The sequence below is a fragment of the Astyanax mexicanus genome, chromosome 10 (assembly GCF_023375975.1).
Source record: "Astyanax mexicanus isolate ESR-SI-001 chromosome 10, AstMex3_surface, whole genome shotgun sequence".
Classification (NCBI taxonomy): Eukaryota; Metazoa; Chordata; class Actinopteri; order Characiformes; family Acestrorhamphidae; genus Astyanax; species Astyanax mexicanus.
In genome coordinates, this window is record NC_064417.1 from 48,188,338 (window position 1) to 48,207,473 (window position 19,136).

Below are 19,136 nucleotides of genomic sequence, written 5' to 3' on the forward strand. Positions count from 1 at the left end.
TGTCCTTGTTTTCTGTTTTTCTTGAAAGGGATATGTGGCTGTCTGTCTGTCCTCTCAGCTCTCAGTTTAACTGAAATTGGTTTTACAGGGTGACTGCAGGTATGAGGAAATTCAATTTAAGACTTTTTACTATCAATCAGAGATTAAATTATCACCATTTTAGCAATAGCAAAAAACACACAATATAAATATCAATTTTTGCATTTTACATTAGGGCTGGGCTTAAATAATATCACCGTATTTCATGTTATTTTTGAAATAATAATAATGTTCTTGGTAGTACGGCAAAAGATGGATTTTTTTTTATACACTAAATATTTTAACAGTTCACTTTTAAACATTAATTTATTAATGTTTAAAAGTGGTCTGTTAAAATATATAGTGTACAAAACAAGCACATGTTTATAACATTCAACATATAACGAAATAAAAATGTGCATGTCTGAACACAGGACATAACTTCCTAATTAATTCAAATTAATTAAATAAAGAAATATATATTTGAACAAAAACATAAAACAAACTATATAAATTATATGTATGGCAGTTAAATAAACATAGCATGTCAGAATTTTTGTAAATATTATTGCGGATGTTATGATACTACTTTAAAGTTTATAGTAAGCTTATGATTACTGGCCAATAAGGATAGAATATGTTAATTCCATTTACCCTAATGTATTTGTGTTTTAGTGCAATCACTGAAATAGTTATAGTAAAATTTAAATAGCTATACGTTCATTTTCTATATGTGTTCTATGGTCTTATTGTATATTATACAATGCATAATGATGTAATGCTATATAAAAATTACTGCTTTGTAAAGTGATACAGGTCCTTTTTAAAAAAAAAAGCATTAAAAAAATAATTAATCATTATTACATTGAAAATAGCATGCAGTACAAAATTAGGGTTACCATACAAACTAGCCCATATGAAGTGTTTTAAAATAAAAACAGAACTGTATTTGATGTATTTGACCTTTGGGAGATGGATTTATAACATTTTATTTTAAAGCTAAACGAAATTAAGACCTTTTAAGGCTTTTTAGAGATCCACTGACACACTGGTAAGAGAGGTATAAGAAAAAATAATATTTAGGTTGTGAGGCAGATAATATTACTAAAAATATGTTGTGCAAGAACTTAAACTAAATCTAAACTGTGTGGAAATGAGATGAGCACAGATGATCTGAACTGTAGAACTACAGTAAATAATTAGAGGAAGCAAATGAACACTGGGGTAAAGACTTTCACAGTGTGATATTATACATCATACATCATAAAATGCAAATGCTAAAGTTACAACCGTCCTCAGTGCCAACCTTTGTCTGCAGCTACTTTTCATACATACATATGTTTTTGAATGTGGATTATTCTTGATAACACTGAATTTTACACTTTGCTCTTCTAATCCTGTACTGGATGTAGGTTAGCCTGCCCCCTTCAGGCTGCCACAGAAATATAAAGGGGTTTAAAGATTATATAGAAATATTCAATATTTTTGTACGTAAGTATTGCTTAAGTAATTTATTGTAAAATGTAGTGGTGAAGTACTGAAAGTAAAAGTACAGTACTGTGTTATTAGTGCAGTTTTTACAGAAAGCAGTGGAAAGTTCTCAGAGTGAAAGTAGCAAGATCTTCTTATAAGATCAGCTTGATATCTTGATTCCCTCAATGATGAGCAGCTTCATTTACATTTCTAACATTTTTACAATTTTAACAAGTAACAATGCAGCACATAAAAAGTGTATCAATAATTAAACTCATCCAAAATATGTAGTGAAGTAAAAGTGAAAGTAGGAGAAAAAAAATAATACTCCAGTAGATACAGATACAGTATTTTAGTACTTAAAACTAGATTTTGTCCATTAGATTGTATTTAAACACTGTAAGGAAAACCACTAATTACAAAAAGGACAAATGAGTAGAACAATAATTAATAATCAAGAATTTATTTATGCTTTCCATAGAATTAGGTAAAGACAAACATGTACAGGTACTCTGTAGTAGGACCAATACAGAGAGAGGATTTCTCTGTTTCCATATGATTAGGCAAAGAATACACGTTCCTCAAGCACAGCTCTGTCCGAACCTCATCCACCGTTCCAGAGGCACTCTAATGCAGCAGGCTGACTACGAGTTAGGAGGAAAAAACTAAAACAAAACAAAAACAAAACTAACAGAACAAGAACAAAACAATAAAAAGAACAGGGGCTGGAACGGAACCATGTGCACCAACCTAAACGGCAGATGATCGGGACGCACAGGGCAGGAGACAAACACGATCGTGAAGTCGACCTTGCTGTAACAATGGACCTCAGCTACAAAAAATTAAACACTAATCTGACCATAAAGCTACGTTTTTAAAAGTAACAGAGCAAAAGGAAAGGAGGAGATAAAGGGTTTGAAATAATGTTTGCAATATAAATACAACTGATAAATTTCACATTGAAATAAATGACAAAATGTTTGACAAATTGTAATTGGCAAATGATTTTTAAAACACCAATTCTGATCTTTTAATAAACACAACATAAAAAAAATACATACTAAAAAAAAGAAAAATAAACCTCATGGACAATCAACCGAAAGCCTGATGTCCACATGTGCTCAAGTGCAATTTTCAGCCCTAACTCGACTGGCATGTAGTACATACGTTTTATGGCTTACTAGGTAAACGGGTCCATATAAACTGGAAAGTTACAGAGACGCGGTTCATAAACAATCTATGTTACAATAATATATTGGCGGAAAACTAAATCACCGGCTAAATTACATCATGTAAACATGGCATACCACACTGTACATCTTGTCCAAAACTGATATTTTAAACCTCGCCCCTGTAAAAAGGGCAATCAATCGCAGGGAGAAGAAAACCAAACAAACACCATGCTGACAAATATTTCAGCTACTTTAAAACATCCTACCCAATCCATTCATTAGCTGCAAAAAAGGTGTGACTATAAAACGCTCTACGCATTTCTGCATTACTGTACCCCGCACATGCACCTCCGATAAAAAAAAAAGAAAAAAAAAGAATTCAAACAAACTTTTGACATTTAACATAAGGCAAATACACACCCAAGGGTGCTTTGATTTTAACATTATCACCAAAAGTGGGAGGTGGGAGGACAGGTGGCTCTTTGGGGTAAATGCACTTTTAAACAGTATCATCGTTTTTTATATGTTTTTTTTTTTCTTTTCTTTTTATGTAACAAAAACATCCGAGTGCGTTTCACAGGAGCTTTTCTACTACATCAGGAAATGTGCAAAATCTGCTCTAAAGCAAAGTGACAGTGTTGCGAATTCTACTGTACAGGATACTGGGAGAAGGAGGGGCTCATTCTGAGACACCTGTGACGACCCTCAATCCAACATATATACAAGGCACTAAGGAGAGGAGTGAGGAGCCATTCACCTGCATCCCCCCAACAGTCCTCTCAGTCGGGTCTGAATATAGGATATTTGGGTAAGAATTCTATAAGAATCACCTGCAGGAGAGAAAGAAGGAAGAAAAATATCAATATTAGGAAGCACATTCACTCTAATCATCTATACAAGGTTCATCCTGATGTTTAGCTTGTTTTATGTGACAAAAATATAAATGTTGTTAAATTATAAATATTGCCAAATGTTGTGTGATGGGAATTAGTATTGTGTGCCTTGACTTTTGCCACATCCCATGGAAGCTTAAAAATGCTGCAATGACCTGTGGGATGTGCGTGTTTATATGTGTGTGTGTGGACTCCTGCATTCACTGTTGATGTGATTTCTTGCCTGTTTACATGGACAGTTTTAGCCAGATGCTATCGGTCACGATCATTACCACCACTTCACTGTCACCACTGAATGGTAATGTCTATATGCAAAGATGTATAATTCAAAGTACAACTACTTCACTACTGTACTTAAGTACTAAAATACTGTATCTGTATCTACTGGAGTATTATTTTTACTTCACTACTGTACTTAAGTACTAAAATACTGTATCTGTATCTACTGGAGTATTATTATTACTTCACTACTGTACTTAAGTACTAAAATACTGTATCTGTATCTACTGGAGTATTATTATTACTTCACTACTGTACTTAAGTACTAAAATACTGTATCTGTATCTACTGGAGTATTATTATTACTTCACTACTGTACTTAGGTACTAAAATGCTGTATCTGTATCTACTGAAGTATTATTTTTTTATTATTTATTTTACTTTAACATTTCCAAACCCACATTATCACTTAAGTCAGAGCGGCAGATGGTTCATCGGGTTTGATAAAGCTGCTAATCATTTAGTGAATCATACGATCAGATGATCTTATAAGAAGATCTCACTGCTCCTGTTCTGCCTTTCACTTTGAGAACTTTCCACTGCTTTCTGTTATAACTACACTAATAACACAGTACTGTACTTTTTCTTTCAGTATTTCACTACTACTATTACTATTAAATACTTGCACTAAATATGTTGAATAATTTACTTTGTCCACTTAAGTGCGGCGCTTAAAGAACACTTAAACTTCACTCTTTTAATAGAGCACTTATACTTTTACTTAAGACTGGGTCTCTAGTACTAAATCTCTGCTTTTACGATGCAGTCCCGGTACACAAGTGAAACTGTGGATCAAGGAATTTTAAATGTCCGCGCAACCTTTCATTTGAAACACATTTACGAGGTAACGGGGTGCAGTGATGGCTAAGGACATTGCTTAAGGGCCCAACAGTGGTGGGCCACCAAACCTGAGCATTGAAACATGTTGTACTCTAACCGCTTGTACTCTAAACACTTCATTATCATCTTACATACAGCTATCCCATGACTTTTGGCATGTCAGTGCAATGTATATTTAAAACCCTTTACTGTGATTTATACAGATACAATACAAATAAGATAAGAACTTACATATTCCATCATGTTATTACTCTCACATTTTCTTTTGCTGAGTTTCCAGTGCAGTCCCAGCTGGGGAAGAACAAAAACATATTATTGTGTCATGAAACTAATAATACACTCCATATATTTAGACATTAAGTAAAATAAATTATAACTGACATATATATATTTGTCTCTAGTATATACCCTGATGCCCCATATGACCCTAAAATAACATCACAATATATCAGGCTATTAATTGTGTCAGACATTTCTCACAGACAACCAGACTTTCTTTACACACAGGTTCACTGGGGTCAAACTGTGGCGAGTGCTTTAAGCAACTTCCTTCGAGTGCTGGCTGCAGCGTCTGTGCAGCTACTGTCTGACAGCAATGGAGCTTGAGACAGACTTTTTTTTTTTTAACTGCTGACCTCTGCACAGTCTGGTCAACTTCAGCACTCTATCAGCAAATCAGCCAAAAAGGGCTGTAAGGGAAAAGTGTCTTCACCATTTAGCAGCTACATTTACAACTGCTATTTAGCACACACCGGAACCTAAACTCTTCATCATTACTAGAGCTTTAAAAATTACCTTACCATCTTCATTATCAGTCTGTGTGATCAACAGAAATTTTGCTTACCTTGTGATATAGTCTGTTGTTTTCCCATTCTAACAATTTCTGAATGGATCTTCTCGTCTGTCAGAAAAGAGAAACCCACAAAGAGTTTTAAAGGTGCCAATAATCACCCCATCAAAACCTTCAAACAGGTGCTTAGCAAATGCCAATAAAACACCCAGCGTTTAAGCTTCAGAGACATTTACAGACTGAAACCCTTATTTAGGCAGCTCGTAAGTTGCACGTTACAGCCAATAACCCGCCGTGCAATCCCAAACTTTCCACCAAGTATCTTTTAAACAAGCTGGTTAAATGTATCAATTTCACACCATCACTAATTGGACAGACTGGAGGTTATTGGAGGCCACATTAATGGTGTGCTTAAGGCTAGTAAACCACAGACAAGCTTGATTTACAGAAGGTCTCACCCTCTTGTTGAGGCATATGACGGGCCATAGACTGCAGCCCACAGTACAGCAACAGCACAGGCAGCCACAGAGTAACCACTTCACATTGATAGGAAGGTTCTTCTTCAGGCAAGCGTTTACTCGGCTGATACTTGTCTTAAACTCCTCTGGTGCAACCTGGGTCAGGAGGAACAGCAAGACAGATGGAACAGACAGAAAAAAAAATTGTCAGTTGTGAACATCTGATAGAAAAGAATAACTGAATGTGAAATATTTCTTTATGCATTTTTTAAGCATTGTCTGAATACAAGAGCTACATTTTTATTTTATTAAAAGAACAGACTTTAAAAACATCCACAAACTGAAAGAAAAGGAATCCGGTCCAAGGCCAATCTTTACAGATCCACCCCTATTATTTAGATGAGATCTCTCAATTGCACGCTGCTAACTTGCCAACCAAGCTCCAGGACTTTCAGGGTAAAGATAGGACAAAAAAAAGGAAGATAAGCCTGTGGCCTGTGGCTATGCCATCCAAACAACATGAATGGTTGCTCATTCCTCTCTGGGTATGTACACCATAAAACCGGGGTCGTAATCTTTTATGACAGGATGCAAAGGTCTCTTTGCAAACAGTGAAAGAGCTCGGAGTAAAGCCCAGCAGGCCTGATCTGCACCCTTCTGTCATCATAATCCTGACCTCATCCATCACATGTCACCCTGGGTCACAATACTGGAGATACATTTTATTGCCCCGCACTTCCCTCAGCCTGCTCTTCCCCCTGCAAACCTTTTTGTGTTTCTGCGTCCGACCCAGGAAGCTTTCCTTTCTTGTGCATGGCGGTGTCTTTATTTCATTATTGTGTCACCTGGAGCAGTGTCCTCCCAGCACCAGGGTCCTGGTCTGCAAAGCCCTCACACGGCTTACTCATTGACACACACTCACTTTAGGATATTCACCCTGCGTTAGATGCATTATGCTGCACTAACTGAAATGCAACGCTCTTGGTCTCGAGAGGAGAGTTCTGGGAGCTTGTAAGCTTGTTAAAAAAATGCTTTGCAGGTTAAATCTTTACAGTTATCTCAAACAAATCAAAGAAGACGAAAAAAAAAAAAAAAAGAACATTGTGCAGTTTTAGTTTTGTTACCTTTCCTGTGAGAACAGAGGGGAATTCAGTGTCAAATTTGTTGCTGAGTCCAAATCTACAAATACAGAAAAAAACATGGAAAATTGGATGGTTGTGTATAACTTTTATTTGTCATGAAAATAAAACCTCAATATGGTGCACATTTATTAAAAATACAAAATGATAACACAACCAGAAGACTGTTATTTTTGCTTTTGGCATAAAACATGAAACACTTTGGTTTAAAAATATATTTTCTTATATAAATCTACACTTTAAATAATTTCCACTGGCCAATAGGAGAAACTGTACTGATCCTGTATCTTTTATTCTGTAGAAATGAGTCCAGTGTGGAATCTTAGTGTCTAGTGTTTAACGGCAATGTCCTGCTAATAAGGCTGGCAAATACTGATATATATCTATATCATACAACACATAAAAAAACAACAAAATTCATACTCATCGCACCTGCTAAACGGGTTATTGTCTGACTTTGGTTTTTGCATTTAGCTAAAGTCTGTTAAATATCTGATCTACATGTCAGAGAAAACAAGTTTAAACGTGGTTTGTCGAGTTTAATACCATTATTTATGCATGCGATACAGATTTCTGGCCAGCTAAATTAGTTATTTAGCTAGTCAGCTAACATATGAAATCAAACATTTGACCTAGCAGATAAACAGAATCTTAACCTAGTTAACTGTAATCTACGGTACGGCGTTCCTAATGCGTGACAACTATTTATTAAGATGTGGGAATAAGATCCTAATGCATGGCCACAAACTATTAAAATATTGAAATGAGACCCTAATGCGTGGCCACAAGATCCTAATGCTTGGCCACGATTTATTCAGGCGTGAGAACAAGATCCTAATTTGTGGACACAAATTATTAAAACAATGGAATGAGATCCTTGCGGCCAAGAATTACTAAGGCATGGGAACAAGATCCCAATCGTTGGACACAAATTATTAAAACATGGGAACACAATCCTAAAGCTTGGCCATGATTTATTAAGACGTGGGAACAAGATCCTAATCCGTGGCCACAAATTATCAAAATGGTGGATGAAGATTCTAAAGCTTGGACATGATTTATTCAGGCGTGAGAACAAGATCCTAAAGCGTGGCCATAAGATCCTTGTTAAAATGTGGGAACGAGATCATAATGTGTGGCCATGACTTAAAGCATGGGAATATTTTTGTTTGTTTGTTTGTTTACATGATGTCATCATAGGGGCTGGTAAGTTTTGTTTAGGTAAAGCCTGACATTAGTTTAAATGTGGTTTGTCGATATTAATACCATTATTTATGTATGTGATATTGATTTCTGGCCGGCTAAGTGTAGGTGCAGGAACAAGATCCAATGGGTGGACACAAATTATTAAAACATTGGAACGATATCCTACTGCGTGGCCACAACTTGTTAAAACATGGGAACAAGATCCTAAAGCACTGCCAAGAGATCCTGAAGCATGACCATGATTTATTAAGACAGGGGAACAAGTTTCTAAAGCATGACCACGAGATCCTAAAGCGTGACCACGATTTATTAAGGCATGGAAACAAGATCCAAATGTGCTGCCACAAATTATTAAAACGTGGAAACGACTTATTCAAGTATGGTAATATTTTTTTTTGTTTGTTTGTTTACATGATGTCACCATTGGGGCTACGTATATTTAGTTTAAGTAAAGCCTGACAATTATTTTATTTACTACATATCAGAGGAAACAAGTTTAAACGTGGTTTGTCGAGTTTAATGCCATTATTTATGTATATGATTCTGATTTCTGGCAAGCTAAATTAGTTAGCTAAGCTAGGTTAGTTAGCAGGGTGAGCTAATGTTATCTTTTAAACTTAATTCTGTTTAAACGTCTAAATGAGCTCCTTAAACGGGACCGGACGGTACCGACCACAGAGCCCCAGTAACGCGGTTAATCGCTGGGTGTAAATGAGGGAATATAAGGGAGTAATCGAGCGGAGTCTGTATAAAATCAGTGCAGTAAACAGGGGGAGCTGCGCTGAAGCTTGGCCTACATGTTCTCTGATCACAGCAGCAGCAGCAGCGCGCGGAGAAACACACATACACACACACGGAGACACACACACACACACAGCGCGAGCGTTAGCATGGATGCTAACCCTGACAGGAAAGAGAAAGCGGCGGGTAGCGAAGGCGCTGCGGCACCGGGACGCTTACACGGTGATGTGTCCGGCCCCCCGCATCACCACGGGCTCGGGGCAGTATCTGGCGAGGTGCTCCTCACTCACTATCCGCTCCTCTTCCTCTTCTAACTCATAAATGGTATCAAAGTCCGCCATGTTGGGCAGTAAGACGCTCATGACGTTTCTTGCTCTGCGTGGGTGACGTCAGCAGCGCGAGCTCGTGCACAGAGAGAGAGGCGGGAAATCAACTCTGTCATAAAAGCCATCGCAAATGTTTTTACAGTTTTTAGTAAGCAGTGTTGGTATCTTTTTACCCAAAAAGCAGTAATAAGTCGATAAGAAATTTGTTTTATTCAAAAAAATATGTTACACTTAGAATATTTCCTATTTATCCTATATAAAATGTTGTATGTCCAATAAAGCTAGAGAACTGCATTTAACTTCACAACTTCACACCATAAATCTTACGAATAAGAGAGTTGCACAATTTAAAATGAAAAAAGATTTAAAGGCGAGACTTTGCTTATTTAGTTTTGATGAAAACCAACACTGACCTAGAAATGTAGTATATTATTAATAAATTAATAAATTATTTTATTCAGTAAATACTACATTCACTTATGTAAATACTTGACTTCAATACCAATATTTGATATATTTTAACTGGACTTTACCTCACTGTTGAAATTATTTCGAATTAGCAAGAATAAGAAATGTCTAAAAACTATAAGAACTTATGATGAGCTTTGACTGGCCTCTTAATATTTCTTAATCTTTAGTTTTTTCTCCCTAATGTCTATTTTCATATTTTGTCTTCTGTTATGTTTTTGTGTATCATCTTAAAAACTTTAAAGAAAAGAGAGAGAGAGTGAGAGAGGTGGAAAACCAGCTCAGACCTCTGAACTCTGAATATTGTTTTTGTTATTTAGTGTTTTATTGGTTTCAAAGTAATTGCAATTTACATAAAAATACCAAACAAAACATGTTGGTACCACACCAATGAGAAAATAAGCACCAGTGTTATAAGGACTAAAATAGTCTATAAAATAAATAAAACAAACAATATACACTTCCTGGCCAAAAAAAGTTGCCACCACAAAAAGGGTAATTAAACCACTTTTTACTTTTATTTCGGAATGCATTCACTGTATCATTGTTTCATAAGCTTCTGCAATGTCACACGATTTATTTCAATCCTGTGTTGCATCAATTTTTCATTAAGATCTTGCAGCAGCATTGATTATGGTAGAGTCTGACCGCTGCGCAAAGTCTTCTCCAGCACATCCCAAAGATTCTCAATGAGGTTAAGGTCTGGAAAATGATGATCTCATGCTCCCTGAACCCTGAACTTTTTCACAATTCCAGTCCCATGAATCCTGGCATTGTCACCTTGGAATATGGTCGTGTCATTAGGGCAGAAAAAATCCATTGACGAAATAACCTGGTCTATATTCATTATATTCAGGTAGTCAGCTGACCTCATTCTTTCAGCACTTATTGTTGCTGAATCAGCCCCACATCATTTACTTACTTAAATCCAAGTTAGTTAAATCCAAGCACAAGTGTTATAAGCACTAATATATTTTATAAAATAAATAAAAAATAAGGCTGAATTTAAGGCATGTCCAAATTTTTTACTGGTACTGTATTTAAATATTTTAAAGTCTGAAAACACCTTCTTGTGCAATGTTTTTATTATTTTCCTGTTTTTCTCACAGACTATAAAGAAACACATAAGAAATCATGTAGTAAACTTTAAAGTTTTATACAAACCAAAAAAATACTCTGTGAAGCAGAATGTGAGTTTTCCATTTCTGAGGTGGTCCTGAGAGCTGGTTTCATCATAACGTTTTTGATGAGTTTTGCTTATGCTGAACTTGAGAATTGTCTGACCTTCATTTCCTAAAGTAAAAATGTTTTTCCTTTGCTTAGTTCAGTACTTCTTGCCATGAAATATATAATATGGGTATTCACTGTTTACTCACTCGAATTCTTTACAACACAACTAATGCTCTTAAACACATTAAGAGGGCAAGAAATTCAAGTAATGAATTGACTAGGAACAGCACAGCTGTCATATAAGCAAGAGTTACCTGCTTTGAATAATCTCAAATATAATAAAATATTCTGCTTTGTTTAACACTTTTTTGTTTACTAAATAATTCCATATGTTTTCCTTCATAGTTTGGGTGACTTAAAATTTTAAAATAATGAAAAAAAAAAAACCCACTGAATTTAAAGCGTGTCCTAACTTTTGACTGGTACTGTATATGAAGATTTTTATATACAGTACCAGTCAAATGTTTACACACATTGTCATTAATACTTGTTCTTTATTTGTATTAAGTACTACTAAAAACTATGAAGCAAAACATATGCAATTAGGTAGTAGACAAAAAAGTGTTTGGACACACAAACACCTAAAAACATAAAAACACAACCCATGTGGTTTGGGACCAGTTGAAGCATAAACACATCCAGAACTTCTATAAGACAGTTGGAATCAGCCAATAGTGGCCAAATCAGTCATCAAAGCAAAATTAGATGAATTGAAGAATCTAAAATATGAAACATACTTTTGTTTAACGCTTTTTTTATTCAGAAGTGCATATGCATTCCTTTATAGCTTCAATGTCTTCAATATTAAACTACAATGTAGAAAATAATAAATAAAAGGGGTGTTTGGTACTCTACATCTTAATAGATGGTAATATACAGTCATTGGTCTGAAACGTAGGCAATGTTTTCTATTCTCATATAGAATTCTTAGACAGGAATTCACCTACTGATCTCTAAATCTGAGTTTAGTTTAGTAATAACCAGAAAGCTTTCTACATAAATAATAATTGCTAACAGGACCAGTTGTAGCCTGATAAGATTCATTATTTCGAGATATCACGTATCAAGCTCAAAATAAAAATCCAGCTTTCTCTTTTACTGGGCAAAACTATTTCCCTGATATGTAAGGGAGGGCTGGTAGTTTAATATAATATAAATATAAATGTAGTGTAATATACAGATGTATTATTAACATCAATCTACATCTAGAAAAGACAGCTCAATGGGCATACTAATACATGCAAATTTTTAAGTTAAAATAGAAGTAAAAATAAGTCAACATTATGACTGACTCAAAATAGCCTTCTGTTTATTTGGGCAAACATGCTAATAGCTAATATGGCTAGTTTTAGCCTGCAATATTAGAAAGGGCTGGTAGAAAATAACAGGTGGGTGATTTGGCAGTATAAATATTAAATAGGAATATGTGGTCTAAATAAAAAAGGTAATATAATAAAACATACACCCAGTGTAATATACAAATATAATATTATCATCAATTTACATTTAGAAGAAGTTGTTCTGGTTCTCTAGACAGACTAATCAACCAGCATTGTGAAGCTTGGTCATATACTTGGTTGCAGATAGTTGTAGACCAGCTAGAACAAAATATTCATGCTGCTCAAAATCTAAACTGGCCATGCTGTTGTTAAGCAGAAAAACATTATTTGACAAAATTCTAAAAATATCTTAATCCAAATTGTTCCTATTGTAAGATAAACCCTGAAGCCCCATTACCTATGTTTTGACATTGTGATTTTGTAAAGGTGTTTAAGAAAAACTAAGAAACTTTTTTATAAACATAATAATAATAATACACTTTTTAAAAACATAGAGGTAAACATTTAGGCAATGTAACCTCCCAAAAGGTTTTCCTGGAAAGCCATACAATTATATTAATAAATATTAATAGATGTTACATCACAATGAAATGACCACTCTACACAAGAATGAAAAAAAATTAAGTCCTTGAAATAATTGCTGTAGAAGTGGAAGATTATAAGAAAATAAAATCAGGTTTTCTGGTATACATCTTTGCCTTGGTCCATAACTAGGTAATTATCTACTGCAGCCTACCAACACACTACCAAAACTTAGAGAAGAAGAAGAAAATATTGCACTTTTCAGAAAGCTATACAATAAAATTATTCCTTCAGGAAAGTCGAATGTATAAAATATATGTATGTACAATAATTCAGATGAGATGTATGACAGCTGATTAGCTATTATAGCCTAGTAAACTAGCAGTAATAAACTGTCACTTTCTAAAAGTATATGGTCTAAGGTGCTTCAACAAATGCCAGTATGAATCCTATAGGAATTAACTTGGTATGCTTTGTATGACAGATAATTGCAGGTCAATGCCCGATGTAATTTTGTCAGCTCAGCTGAACGCCATGTTGATCTATTTTGCCATATAAGTTGTAAAATGATCTAAAGGTGGTAAAGTCCCCCCTTGTAAAATCCGTGTCTGTTTCTGTCAGACTTTCACATTGAAGTAGGCGAATAATATTCCACAAACAAAATGTATATTTGTCTATTTTCCCTTATTTAAGCCCAAACATTATACACTCAGAACAGGTTTGGTACCTGAAATTTTATTGTATATATTTCATATTTATATATATATTTTTTTTTGTTTGTTTTTTCTATTGGCGCTACAAGGCTAGTGTAGCTAGTGTAGTCAAAAGGCTAATGGACCCAAACCTTTTAGTCGTTTTCCTTTTTGTAATTTGTACGCAAAGTGCAAATACAATTAACAATTCAGCATTTAACATAAAGTTCGTATTTTTGTTTCCGTTTTAGTAGCAGAATAGGACAAACGCGATGCGCCCTAAACTTTGACGAATTAATGTACGCCGTGCTTTCCTTTTTTTTCATAATATAATAATAAATTCCATGAGCTCTCATTTTCAAAAAAAACATTTTATTTACACGACTTTGAATTCACAGGTTCCCCCCAAAACACCCATGTATAAAATGTGCTTATAAAGAGATGCTGAAAAAGAGCGGAATGAACATTTTCACATAAAAAATCTCACGTTATTTTCTAGAGTTCCAGGGCAATGGTCATCACTTCTTTGGAGAAACAGTATAAGGCCTGAGTTAATTTATTTACAAAACTTATACACTCACCACATACAGAAAAAGATATTTATATCGTAAAAGATCAAAACACAAACAAACCATTAAAATATTTAGCTTTTGGACCAGACGAACAATGTGTTTTTGTATGTTTATTTTTTTATTTTAATTTTAAAAACTACTCTATTAAAACAATATGTGAAGAGCCTCCATCATTTCTGTCGCAGTTAAAACCCGGGAGTCCTTTCTGCTGCGATCCACAACACCCTCGGGACGCCGCATCTGGGTCTTAACTGTGTCATTTATTTATTATTATTAATATTTTTATGAAAACAGTCTCAAGTCTGACCGCTGCACGCGGCTCTGGTGTCCTCTCAGCGTGTTGGAGTGCTCCGTTTTAAAGGTGGATCTTCACCAAGTTCGAGTTCACTGAGTGACAGTAACCTGCTGTATGTTCCTCATAGATGGTAAGGTGTTCATTCCGGGTGGGGGGTAGAGGGAGTTGTGTAATTCTGAGGGGCTTAGAGAGCCGGGCACGGGGAGCGGGCTGACCGAACCGGGGTCACTGTGCACTGACCCGCCGCTGCCGTCAGACTGTCCCATCTTCTTCTTTATTAATTTCCGCTCTTTGGCCCGGCGGTTCTGAAACCAGATTTTTACCTGGAAAAAAAGAGGAAAGGGAAATTAGACTTCTCTCAATTTTTGAAGGGAGATAGGCAGAATTCTACTGCATACATAAAACATTTTGTAGTTAAGAATAGAACCGTTTAATTTAGTGTTTTAATTTAGTCGTCAGCACTAACTGAAATAATGTCCTTAAATATTCAGTGGTTATTACTAAGTAGTTATGAAGCAACACAGTAGTTATTCCATAAATGATAATGTACAGAAATGTACTGTACAGAATTATCAAAGTTGAGGCCTGCTGTCCTACCTGTCTCTCTGAAAGGCCGAGATTGACGGCCAGCTCTGATTTTCTTCTGATGGTGATGTAACGATTAAAATGAAATTCTTTCTCCAGCTCCAGCCTCTGATGATCTGTGTAGACAACTCTGTACTTCTCCTTTGTTCTCGTTTTACCTGCAAAGAGGACATAAAATAAGTTAGCTTGAAGGAAACATGTAATAAATGAAATAGAATCATAATAATAATAACAATGTTGTTAAACAATAGCAATTCATTAAAATGCAATAAATACATAATATATTATTTGAATCATTTGAACCTATTTGGTGATTGGATAAAAAAAATATTAAATCTGACCCCAGTAATATTGTCCAGTAAATATGTTTTTTTCCTATTTTACAGGCCTGTTGTTCGTTTTCGAAACTCTGTAAACGTTTGTTTTCGCTCAAATCGAGTGTAAAAAATGATCTGGTTCCTGAACTGGTCTAAATGAGAGAGACCAGTATGGTGAGAGCACCGAGCCAGTGGCCCCGAGGAGGATTTTTATCTGTCTGGATCAAGACATGTAAATTGCGCCTCTGATCTTCTTTCACGGCACTTTTTTCTACAAACTGCAGAACAATGAGTCGCAGAGATCTTAGCTAAACGCTATTCAAGTGTTAAGAGGCAACACAAGAGTTAAAAGGGATCTACAAGAAGAATCCCACCGAGGAGACTTTCCCTGATAGCTGACTGCTCCTGTTTTGCTTATAGAAATCACACCACCGTATCATCATACTGGTCATTTGTAATTAGGATGAAGTAGAACACAGCTAGAAGTTTTGTTACATGAAAAGTAAACAGCTATAAAACTAATAATTTATTTATTCATTTAATTTATGTGTGTGGGTGGAAAATCTTAGATATATTGGCCTAACTGACTGGCAATCCACGAAAACGTTTTGCAGATTTTTTTTTGAGAAAGAGAAATATATGCTTGGTATTAGTATAAAAATATTATGTACGGTATAAAAATAATAAATACAGTTCTGAATTATTAACAGCATATATAAAGCATGTTCTACTCGATCAGTATTGCGCTGTGTTTTCTTAACATGCTCCAGGATCCCCCTTTTATTTATTTGCTGTGAAATCTCTCACTCTGGCCTCGGAGAAGAGGTCGAGAGGAAGACATGCTGCTGCATATCAAAGTGGAGAAAGGTGTTGAAAGGAGCCGCCGCCTGAATATGACAGATGACCCCGAAAAAAGAGAGAAAGAAACAATGTAACAGGAAAAAACGAGCAGCTCCCATCTCCTTCTCGCGAGCGCATTAGCATTACAAGCCGCCCTGGCGCCACTTCCCAACACCTCCACCTGACTCTGCGCACATTTGCCCCCAGTGAGTTACATTTGCTCCAGTTACCCAAAAAACACAGAAGCAACTTCACAACAATAATACAACTGAGCTACATTTTAGACCTTTTAAACGGTGTTGGCTTACAGAGGGTAGAAATGTAGGCCGCAGTTTGATCCCATTTTTATATTACCTCCTTGCAGCGGTCAATATTTTAAAGCGGTTTTGCGTCAATTTATAAATTAATTTAGAACAATATAAAAAACATTGAAATATTTGATGATATGACCAAATAGTGGAAGAGTGGAGAGCAAAACAACTCCTAAACTAAAATACTGTGCACTGTGTTGAAAAGTGTTCACACTTGTTGCTTAAATTCGGTTTTAAAAAAGCAAATCGTATTTTTAAAATACATTTGCATTTAACTGAATTAAGTTTTTGTGAGTTTTTGTAAGTTTTTGTCAGATCGAATTTAAAATAGTTATGAGTTTATATAAAACAAATATATTTCTGAAACAGCAACACGCTACTATTTTACACCATATTTAATGTCATAAAATGATCCTTCGTGACCCAACAGAGCAGTATGCAGTAAGTGAACGTACCAGTGGAAGATGACTGCACGGTTTTGCTCATCCACTGATAGGAGTTGCGCCGTTCTCTGTCCGGTGATAGAGGCGGTACCGAGATATTGTCTTGCGGCGGCGGGAGCACGGCGGAGGCCGAGTTGTGCATGGACGGGTACTCGGGCGAGCAATAAGAAACTTGTCCCGGAGAAGAGTTGCTCATAGGTGTGGAGATGGTGTTTGGAGGCCCTAGGCTGTAGGCCCCCCAGTCCTCTCTCGGGGCTCCGTAAGGAGCGGCCCAAGGCCCCGCGGCCTGCGCGTGAGGGTCCACGCCGGACACATGATGGTATCCGCTAAAATCAGAGTACTGCGGGGTGGACACGAAGTTCTGTGGCGGAAGGTTGATGCCGGATCGTCGTACAGGTCCTTGGTGATACATGCTGCCCTCTTTATCCAACAGGTATCCAACATACATGATGCGCAAAAAAAGAAAAAAACAAAAAATATATACACCCCAAAAGACTAAATATTTTAGTCTTTAACTCGACATGTTAGCCATGCACCATACTGCTGGATACTGTCCAAAATCAGCCTGAAAAAAAATCGACCCGAGCAGGCCAGGAGGGCTTCTGATCTTTCTGATCTGTGGGCAGATGTGGTGAAAGATGGTAGTCCAGAGAAGGTCTCCAGCAGCTCGGTGATGTGGTGTAAGTCCGTGACGTGCTTCAATCAAACATGATATGAGAGTGTTGACAAGGTGCTGCTGGTGTAGGTGTATAACAGGGCCTTCCTGACGTCAGCCGAGACTTCAAACCCGGCCGATTTGCATTCAAATGACTGGGCCAATAAGGCCTCCAACCCACCTCTCTCTCTCTCTCTCTCTCTCTCTCTTTCACACACACACACACACACACACGCACACACATGCATACAGACAGATAGATAAAAACCTCAACTCTACATGAGGAAGAAATTATAGATTGGACTTTAGTACACAACACACAAACAGAGCAATCTAAGAATGAGGAAGAAACAAGTACAGATACAGTTCACACACACTTACACAGAGAAACACATACAAACAACCACATGCATGCATTTAGTCGTTTAGTACTTAGTGAAGTTTGCAAGTTTGCAGTTTACAACATAAGTGGGGCATTTGTTACACATTTGGGAAGAGATCGAAAAAGTGAAAAAGAAGTGAAAGGTCCACTAAAAAACACAACACCGAAAACAATTACATTTAATTAATGAAACAATTAAAATCGTTTACAATAAAAACATTAAATAATTGCAAATATTTAGTGCAATAATACAAAAACAATAATATTATAATGATAATAATTATTGTTATTTTGTTTGTCAGCATTTAGTTTCTTCTTACACATAAAAAAACTTGAAAAACTGTTTTAATCAAGCTGATTGGGCAAAAAGGCCTTTACACACAAAAAGTCAACAATAAATTTACCAAAGTTAAACCAGGCAGTTATTATTACAATAATTCTAAAAATAACAACAGTAAAAAACGAAAATAAAATATTTACAAATATTCAGTGCAAAAAAACAAAGACAATAATATTTTAATTATTGTAATTTTGTTTGTTGTCAGAATTATTTTTCTCTTTGCACATGATTAACTTTTGTCAAATTTTCTCAAGCTGATTGGGCAAAAACGCGTTTACAAAAGTCAACAATAAATTTCCTTATACACTCTAAAAAACAGAGGTACGATATGAGTACTTTTTTGTACTCGAAGGTACATTCTTTATAATTGTACCCTCAAAGGTACAATACTGGTCTTTACAGGGTCAGATTTGTTCCCTCTGAAGTACAAAGTCATTTCTAACAGCAATAAGTACAAATTTGTACCATTTAACCAGCCTAAGGGTACATTCAGTATTCTGCATCACTGCACTAATGAACAGTATATATTTAAATTGCACATTTTTTATTTGAAAGCCAGACAATTTTGTATCATCAAGTTTTTGAGCCATATTTAGTTGATGATAATGTTTATAATCTTTATGATCTTTACTGCCACAAAAACCATGGGTACAAAAAAGGACTTTCACTGAAAGGTACTTTTTTGTGCCTCAATATAAGGTACAGCCCCAGCGACAAGCTTTGTACTCTTTTAAGTACAAATCTGTACTTATATTTCTTAGAGTGTATATATATACCTTATATTTTAGTTTCGTTCGATAACTTATTTT

The 19,136-nt window shown here is 35.7% G+C and overlaps 2 protein-coding genes across 2 annotated transcripts; both read right to left on the reverse strand.

Moving 5' to 3' along the window:
• Positions 1 to 1,935: 1,935 nt before the first annotated feature.
• chic1 (cysteine-rich hydrophobic domain 1) lies at positions 1,936 to 9,410 on the reverse strand. The gene is made up of 6 exons (XM_007254401.3): positions 9,229 to 9,410; positions 7,048 to 7,102; positions 5,924 to 6,079; positions 5,520 to 5,576; positions 4,907 to 4,966; positions 1,936 to 3,493 (listed from the first exon to the last, which is right to left on the reverse strand). The coding sequence occupies exons 1-6, from the start codon at positions 9,369 to 9,371 to the stop codon at positions 3,443 to 3,445; spliced, it is 522 nt and encodes a 173-aa protein (XP_007254463.1). The 5' UTR covers positions 9,372 to 9,410; the 3' UTR covers positions 1,936 to 3,442.
• A 4,532-nt stretch (positions 9,411 to 13,942) lies between these two features.
• On the reverse strand, positions 13,943 to 17,733 carry cdx4 (caudal type homeobox 4). The gene is made up of 3 exons (XM_007254402.4): positions 16,963 to 17,733; positions 15,052 to 15,197; positions 13,943 to 14,777 (listed from the first exon to the last, which is right to left on the reverse strand). The coding sequence occupies exons 1-3, from the start codon at positions 17,396 to 17,398 to the stop codon at positions 14,544 to 14,546; spliced, it is 816 nt and encodes a 271-aa protein (XP_007254464.1). The 5' UTR covers positions 17,399 to 17,733; the 3' UTR covers positions 13,943 to 14,543.
• Positions 17,734 to 19,136: the final 1,403 nt, after the last annotated feature.